Source organism: Cicer arietinum, chromosome 1 (genome assembly GCF_000331145.2).
Source record: "Cicer arietinum cultivar CDC Frontier isolate Library 1 chromosome 1, Cicar.CDCFrontier_v2.0, whole genome shotgun sequence".
NCBI lineage: Eukaryota > Viridiplantae > Streptophyta > Magnoliopsida > Fabales > Fabaceae > Cicer > Cicer arietinum.
Genome location: NC_021160.2, coordinates 10,235,087 through 10,244,669, shown reverse-complemented (window position 1 = coordinate 10,244,669; position 9,583 = coordinate 10,235,087). Strand labels below are relative to the sequence as shown.

At 27.7% G+C, this 9,583-nt stretch overlaps 1 protein-coding gene across 1 annotated transcript; it reads left to right on the top strand.

The window, feature by feature from the left end:
* The first annotated feature begins 7,468 nt into the window (after positions 1-7,468).
* LOC140921039 (protein FAR-RED IMPAIRED RESPONSE 1-like) lies at positions 7,469-9,416 on the top strand. The gene is made up of 3 exons (XM_073370760.1): positions 7,469-8,742; positions 8,832-9,290; positions 9,389-9,416. Exons 1-3 carry the CDS (start codon positions 7,928-7,930, stop codon positions 9,414-9,416), a joined length of 1,302 nt encoding a protein of 433 aa, XP_073226861.1. The 5' UTR covers positions 7,469-7,927.
* The last annotated feature ends 167 nt before the right edge of the window (positions 9,417-9,583 follow it).

Below are 9,583 nucleotides of genomic sequence, written 5' to 3'. Positions count from 1 at the left end.
TCCTTTCAAAATCTTTTGAAAATTTTCCTTATTCATTTTTAAAAGATTTTATTTTATTTTTATAATTACATTAATTATTTTTTACTAACAAATCTCTAAATACATTTTTTTGCAATTAAACAATAAATACTATTATAGAAATACTAATAAATTATCTCTCTTCAATGGTAAACTTGTATAAATAATATCAATTTTTAACAAATTTAATAATATTATCCCTTTTTATTATTGTGATTTGTTCAACAAAGTCATATATTTATGAACAAATGTAGTATAAAGCAGAGTCTATGTGTGATCAAAATAGTACACTAATATAATATCATAAAAGATATAATAACATTGCTATAAAAGTCGAGAAAGTCTCAACATAAACATAAGCAAAAGTAAACTCTCACAAGAAACAAAGAAGAAATAAAAAGACAACTCTCAAACATAGTGACATAGTGTAGTTTAACACTTCATACCTAATCTACAATCTCACAATCTCACATTGCAAATCCTCTCATACATATCAACTTGTAATTTTACAAAAATTGCAAATTATCTCATATAATTTAAACTATTGAACTAGTTTAATGTCTTTGTCGAAGAGAATGTTGCACCAAAAAATTAGAAAAGATGATATTATAGTTAATTAAAGTGCACTAATAACCATTTTGCAATCGTCTCAAAAAGATTTAAATTATATATCTCCAAATTATAAGATCACACTCTTAAATTGAACTAACATCTCACGGACATCGTCATTTCATCACATCATGTTAGATGGAAGTTCGAAGTAGGAACTGATAGAATCATCTTCATTATTGTTTTCACGAACCATTCTTCCTTGTGTAACCCCGGAATAAGTCTCAAAGTTTTCAAATGAAATTGAAAATGTACTAGACATCACATTCATTGAACAATCCATTTTGGTTTCACCTTTACTTGTTTTGATTGGTTTCACTTTACCAAACCTTGGTAGACACATGCCAAATGAACAACATTTGAATCCATCACCATCCTCCATTCTCTTGTTACCCTTTGAACCATCTTTGATAATAGCTTCACTTTTGTAGAATTTTTGTTGTTTCTTGTTTTCATTTTCACTTGCCCTCAAATCAAATTCATCTGGGGCTGCATGTGTTTTTCCTTTGCTATTTGACAACGACATGCTTTTCCATTGCTTAAGATGATTCTTGTGAGTTAAGTTACTTACCTTACTTGGAAATTCTTGACTTTGAGATGATGAGATAGCTGAATTTTGAATCCTCATCTTGAAAATAATATATCCTTCAATTGGTGTTTTCTAACTCTTAATTGTATAGATACTATTATGAAAATGATTAATGATTGAACTATTTATAGAGAAAAAAGAGGCTTTTATTGATGTTGTTTGCTATCTCAACATCAATTGAGATTTTTTTCTTAAATTTAGTACCACCATTTAGATCAATTAATATATGGTTTTGGCTCTTAGGAATTAGGATAAGTTGACTTACATCTTTTTTTTTTAAATTCTAAATATCTGGCCTGCATTATAGTTGGATGATTGACTTAAAAGAAATCAACAAGGGACCTAGCAATCTTAGTATTTTTTGAAATGTATATTTGTATTGGTTGAATTAGTTAATTGCACGCTTTTAAATTATTATAGTGATAGTTGAAAATATGGTGCCGCAGGACATTATTCTTTAATAAAAGTGTCAAAATTGAAGTACACAACTTGTAATAACGTGCTGACATCAAAGGGAAGATACTCAAGTATTCATAATAGGAAGCAGACAAATCATGGAATCTAGGGGCAAACATCTTATGGCATCATGGATTTTCTAACTAGATGTGCATCATTTTTACAATGTACAATATAGTACTAAGTTTTAATTTATTCCCAAAAACAGAGAAAATATGGCAGACTCAATAGTCATTAGTGGTTTTATAATTTATACCAAGTAAATTATGACACTTATATTAAAGAATAGGAATTAAAAGAGTAATCACCCAAAGTCCAAAGTCTCTACAAGAAAAATATCTGCTAAGTTTTGTCAATTGAGATTTTTTCTTTGAAATTATTTTTCTCAGGGAAATTTTCGACACCTTTTTTTCTCGAAAAAAATTTTAAAAACATTTTTTTCAAATTTTTTTGAAAAAAACTCAAAAGATAAATTTGAAAGAATTTTGGGGGCTTTTTATATTTGTGGACTTCCTTTAATAGAGTCTTTTTAGCCCTAAAATTTTGAGAAATATTTCTAAAATTCTTTTTAAAAAAAAATTCAAAATTGAAATTATTGAAATGGTAATAATTTATAAAAAAAAATTACCATCAAATAACATGGATTAAATAATCTTTTTATATATTTTGGAAGATGGAAGCTAAAGATGAGGAGGTGGCTAAAAAATTTCTCATAAACAAAACAAACGTATCTAGGAAACCAAGTTCATAAGAAAAACATGATAGAGATTAAACTTATATAGAAAAATATTGCGTAGAAAAAAAATCTAATTTTTATTTTGAGGCTACCATTAAACATAACCCCACATTTTTTTAAGTATACACCACATTTCTACCTATAAACTTTACCTACGTGACAATTTATGGTGTATATTTATAAAATATTAAATATATAAAATAAATTATACATATATTATAAAAAAAAATTATTATGTTAGACGGCTTATCTCATATTCAAATATGAGATTTTGTAGTTGTGTAGATTAATTATGATGAAATATATTATTTTTTATAAGACAAAAAAATTAATATAAATTAGATTTTATCTCTTAAATCGAGTAGAATTATAATGAACAAAAAAAATTCTTTATTAACTTATCTAATTGCTATAGAGTATGTAGACGGTAAAACTATATGTAATAAACGTGTAGTTTACTATATATTGAATTTGAATCATAAGTGATTAATGTTTAAAATAAAATCAAATATTATTATTATAACAAACTTATATTTTGTTTATGATTTATTATAATCGGATCCATGGTATTTGGGTGTATGGCAACAAGAAAAATTGATTGAGTCTATTTTTTGGAAAACCATAAAAAAAATTAAGAATGTTTCTTTGTTCATTTTTTAATATTTTTAAATACATAAAAATAAATTTTTGTTCGAATTGGTAAATTTAGACATGTAAAATATATTTGTGAGTTAGTTAATCTGAAGAATGAAAAGTAAATTTTCTTTTAAAATTAAAATTAGTCACGTGATGGATCCAACCCACAGTAGATTGGCCCAACTCATTACGATTTCTCTTTTAAGTTTTTGCAAATCCAGGCCAATTTCTTCATGAAAGTTCAAAAAAGTGTTTAGATTCATTCATGATTTCATGTTTACTCAGCCACAACTAAACATCCCTGGAAATAATGTCTAAATTTTTGAAGAGTTACAGGAGTGTAAACTAAAACTATATCATAGATCTATTTTTTTTTTTAATTGAAATCACATCTATATTTTTTTTTCTAGGTTCTCTCCACTATATTTGAGATACGCCAAACACTAAATATAAATATTTCTTTCAGAGAAAATTTGAATATGAATTCATCATGTTGGCCCCTTTCACTAGACTTAATTTCTATTAGTATATATCTTTTAATTATATATAGTTTAGTCTTGTGATTGAAAAAGTATTTTGTCAACATACTATGAGTTAATTTATCTTACTAAATAGGTTGCCTACAAAGAATGATTTGTTCCGTCGATAAATCATTTTTTTTAAAGATCAACAATGTGTAGCAGGTTGAAGGAAAGTTGAAACAATTTGTTATTTGTTCTTAGTGTGCTCTCTATGTGGATCTGTGTAGGATGATGTTTTGAATTGGTTTGGACTACTAGGTGTGTTTCTTATTAATGCAATCAATCATGCTAATCAATTTGATGGTATTTTTTCATGCAATCGTATTGCATCAAAGAATTAATTTAGTTTGATTTGCAGTGACATGAGCGATTTGGAAATAAATAAATGAGGTAGTTTTTTGTTCACATATTTTGAATGCAAATCTTATTATTGCGCATGTTAAACTTTTAACATGTAGGTGAATCAAATTGCATATAAAAAGATTTTGTTATTATAAGCATAATCAATGTGCTCTCAACCCTTTGAGTGGATTGACATCGCTTGTGGTTAACTGTTTTTCTTCTTGTTTGAGTAGTTTAGTTTGTGATTCTAGTTTGTTTTGGTCATACAATAAAAAAATTATAAACTTTTTTTTATTCTTGTCCTAAGTACTTCTTGTATTTAGAATGTTTCTTTAATATATTCATTTTTTACTTGTTTAAAAAAAAAATGTTACCAAATTTTATCAATTTATATTTCCTTTTAAAGATGGACAACTATTTCATCCAAATAAATGAACAACTATATTAATATTGTTGGAGAAAAATTAGAGAAAATTTAAAATAATAAATTAATAAAATTATTCATATATATAAAATAATAAATTTTAAAAAATAATTAATATAATAAAATAAAATCAATATTAAAATCAATATTAAAATCATATTTTCTATATAGAGAAAATTTGAATTTATAATATTTAAAAAAAAAATTATTTGTATTGAATATGTTTTATGTATAAAATATTTTAAAATGAGAATAATATTCCTAGTGGGAAAGGTTCGAAGACGGGTATAGGGTGAATATCAGCACTTCCAAACTCGTTCTCGCACTGAACTTTAATTTGGAAAACCCATATACACTTTCACCCAATCAAAACAGATTTTCTCTTCCTAAATTACAACGGATTCGAATAAATACCCGTTAGTGCATGTTGTATTGTCATCGTAACTCCCTCTATATTTTCTTTTTAATTTATAATAACATAATATTAAAACTAGTAAAATTAGTGTATCTCAGTGGAAAACGAACCCACCCAATAATTATGATAAGTGAGATGGATGTATATTATTTCTTATTGAAGAAAATGGATATATATTATTTAAAAAGATTATGGAAACTTTACAATGTTGGCAAAAAAATATTGAAGATAAAAATGTGTTAATTTATAACATTATTTGGTTAATTTGCATAAAACTCAAATTAAAAATAAATTGGTTAATATGCATTAACATATAAAGTAAATTTAAAGTTAAATTGCACTTTTTAGTCTTTTAAATTTTATTAAGTTATTGGACAAATTCTTTATATTTTTTTTTTCAACTAGATTCTTTAAAGAATACTTTATTTGCAACGTTAGATTTTATGTTATTATTTGTTTGCAAAAAGGTCATTTTATATTAATTTCGTTAAAAAAAATGTGATGTGGCTATTACAATGGTGACATGGGTATAACAGTGCTAATAAGGTAAATTATAACGGTAAACAATTTTTATATTGGTTCTTTAAATTTTTTAAAAATACACTTATAGTCATATAAGTTTAAACCAAATTTCACTCAGTCACAATCTTCATCTTTTACCTCTTCATCGTCTTTCTTTTCACCGTTTTTCTTTTCCACTTTATCTTTAAATAAATTAAAATTCAAAATTTGTAATTTCAAAGATGGAGTTGAAGAGGAAGATGGTGGAGAGATAAAATATGAAGATTGAGTGTGAGCGAAAACTAGTTTGAACTTAAAATACCATAAGTGTATTTTTTTCGAAACTTACCAATTTGAGAATCATTTATTTTTATGATTTTTCACATTAACATCTTTATGCACACATCTCCATTATAACAGCGACATGACATTTTATAACGGAACTAACGAAAAAGGGACTTTTTTGCAAACATACAACAACATAAAGGTTAATATTGCAAACGGAGTACCACTTAGTGGACCTAATTGAAAGAAAAAAACATAAACGGCTTATCCAAAAACTGGATCAAACATAAATGACTAAAAGTGAAATTTAATCTAAATTTAAAAAAAATATGTAAAATCCAAATTTGAGTTTTACACTACTCTAAATAAAAGAGTACTCAAAATAGAGAGAAAAATATTTTTTTTATTATTGTATTGATAATAGTGTAATTCTACTTTTACATATCTCGAGGTGCAATAGTAAAATTAAAACTACAAATTGTATTTTATCTGAATATATTTATGTGCTAATATGCTTAGTTAGAGACAAACACAATAGTTTGACCAATCAATTTATCTTTTTGTTTTTGTTTTAAACACTTGCAACATCTCCTTATTTTTATTGATTTAAATTTTATTATTTACCATTTTTTTTAATTGATACTCTTGTAATGTAATATCATGAACTCCATTGTATTGATTGTAGTTTATTTATTTTTTACAACTTTCATCTTTATCACTTTTAATTTAATTTTATATTTTTACTTCTTTTTATTTCAAGATTAATAATTAGAATGAAGATTTTTTTTTTATGAAGAGATTTAAGATGATACGCATATAATCAAATATATTATGATTATTACAATCACTAAATCGGACAAAATTAAAGTAAGACACTCATTTTCTAACTATTTTTCTTAGCTAGAAAAATGTGAGGATGAGATGTAGAGTGAATTTGGTAAAATAAGATTAAAGTAAAAAATAGAAGGTAATTAACTAACAGTTAAAAGAGTATTATGAGAATTTGGTAACTAAAAGTTAAAAGGAGTATTTAGCCAAAAAAAATTAAAAGAGTGTTATTGAGAATTTTCAAAATATGTGGAAGTGGGAGGACCAAATGTTGGGTACTAAAATTATCTCTCAAATTTTATTGAGTTCACAAATATTTTACCCACAACCATGTTAAATAATAGGCCTAACGCATCCCCGTAGAGAATAAATCCATGAGAAATGTACTGCGCACCCCCCACTTTTACCTGCCACCCCCCCATAATTTTTTATTGACCAATTTACCCTTTTTATTTTACAAATATTTTACCCACAACCATGTTAAATAATAGGCCTAACGCATCCCCGTAGAGAATAAATCCATGAGAAATGTACTGCGCACCCCCCACTTTTACCTGCCACCCCCCCATAATTTTTTATTGACCAATTTACCCTTTTTATTTTATATAAAATTTATCAGTAAATATATTACACTATTTTCTCAACCCCACATTCGAAAGTTTTTAAAAAAATTCTATTAATCGAAAGTTTCAAACTTTCGAAACAATCAGAGGTTAGATTTCATCAAAACATTCGAAACTTTGCTTAAGTATGAAAGCTTCGAAACGTGCATTTGCTGAAACTTTCGGAACTTTGCTTAAGTATGAAAGCTCCGAGGCATGATTTGGATTACACATTCGAAGATTTGGTTAATGCTGAAACCTTCGAAACCCAAAACACATTTCGAAACATTGCTTGAAGCTGAAAGTTCCGAAAGTTTTATTCCAGCAATTTCGAAAGTTTAGATCAATGTCAAAATTTCGAAATTTTGATTTTTTTTTTAAAAATTTATCATTATTTATATATATTATTTTTTATATTTATTATTATTTATATTTATTACTATTTTTGAAAACAGGTATGAGTAGAGTTGAGGTTCCTGCCTCAAGAAATATAATAGATTCTACGGACAAATTCATTACCGATCAGGTATTAATATTACTGATAATCTATCACGGATAAATTTTTTATTATAACTATATATTTGAAGTTTTATTTGAAACATATTTTGTAGGTATTTCCTTCACGAGAATCTGTGTTTGAATGGGCAAAAACCATTGGAAGAGAAAATGGAATTTTAATTGTCATCATTCGTTCAGATAAAGCAACCGGAAAGAGGGGAAGAAAAGACAAATTGATTTTGGGATGCGAAAGAGGTGCAAGATATAAATCAAAATCAAAATCAACAGTAACTTGTTCTCATAAGGAAAATTGTCCGTTTACTCTCAGATGTATACCCTTAAGTGTCGGTGAAGGATGGAAAATTAGTGTTCGTTGTGGAACACATAATCATGATCTACTTGATACTGTAACTGGTCATTCTTATTTGGGGCGTTTAAATGAAGAAGAGAGGAAATTTGTCAATGACATGACAAAGTATAAGCTTGCCCCCAGATTCATCCTAAATGCTTTGAAAGAGAGAAATAAAGCTAATCTGACAATTCCAAGTCAAATATATAAAGCAAGGAGTACTTATCGATCATCGTTGAGAGGTCCGTATACAGAAATGCAGCATCTGTTGAAGTTAATACAACAAGAAAATTATGTGTATTGGACAAGAAGACGGGAGAATTCTGATGTTTTGAGAGATATATTTTGGACACATACTGATTGTATAAAGTTGTTAAACACGTTTCATTTTGTTTTGATATGTGATAGCACATACAAAACAAACAGATATCGGTTACCATTACTTGAAATTGTCGGTGTCACATCTACTAGTTTGACATTTTCTGTTGGGTTTGCTTATTTGGAACAAGAGCGACAAGATAACTTCATCTGGGCATTTGAAAAGGTACGACAGTTGTTCAAATCTGAGACTTTAATTTCTAAAGTTATTGTGACTGATAGAGATCTTGCCATGATGAATGCGATTAGTGTTGTGTTTCCTACTTCAATACATTTGCTATGTCGTTTTCATATTGAAAAAAATGTTGGGGCAAGATGCAAACAATATGTGAAAAAAGATAGGCAAGAAGAAGTAATGGATTTATGGAAAAAAATTGTATATTCAAGTAGTGTAGAGGAGTATGATCATCACCTGCAACATTTTGAGCTAGTGTGTGCCGATATTATTCTTTTTGTTGATTATGTGAAAGATTCGTGGTTAACACCTTACAAAGAAAGGTTTGTCAATGTTTGGACCAATAGAGTGATGCATTTGGGGAACACAACATCTAACAGGTATTTTTAAATTTGATTTGTTTGTTTTAGAAAATATGATTTACTAGTTTGTGATTTATTTTAATTTGTATTATTTAATTTATTTGTAGAGTTGAGTCTGCCCATTGGAGATTGAAAAACATGCTGCAAACTAGTTTGGGTGATTTGTGTAAAAGTTGGGATGCTGTGAATATGATGTTGAAGAACCAAATATGTATCATTCAATATTCTTTTCAGAAAACCAGCAAGGATGTTGAGCACGGGTGTAATTCATCATTCTTTCAAAGTCTACATCATTGTGTATCAAGGAAATGTTTTAAAAAAATTGACAAACAGTTGCAGAGAGTGAAGATTGTAGGTACTGACAAAACAATATGTGGTTGCTCAATCAGAACAACTCATGGATTACCATGTGCTTGTGAGTTGGCAAAGTTGCAGATATCTGGTAATGTTATCCCTTTAGATAGCATTCATGTTTTTTGGAGAACGTTAAGCCTTGAGAATTTTCTTGAGGATGAAGAATCTTTATCAGATTATGACTTTTCAGAAGAGTTAGAAGCAATGAAAGCGTACATGAAGAAACACGATATTGTAAGTCAAAGGATATTCAGGGATAAGGTGCGTGAAGTTGTATTTCCACATACAACATCAATACTTGCACCACCAGAGAAGGTGAGAACCAAGGGAGCAAGTAAAAAGAAGAAAGAATTTGATACTCCTCGTGATCCGTCATATTGGGAGTATGTTGATGCCTCTCAAGAATCTGCAAAACAACCATCTCAACGTTCTGCAAGGCAACCATCTCATTCGTCACAGTATTCTGCAAAACAACCATTTTACACACATTTTCCTACTCTTATAC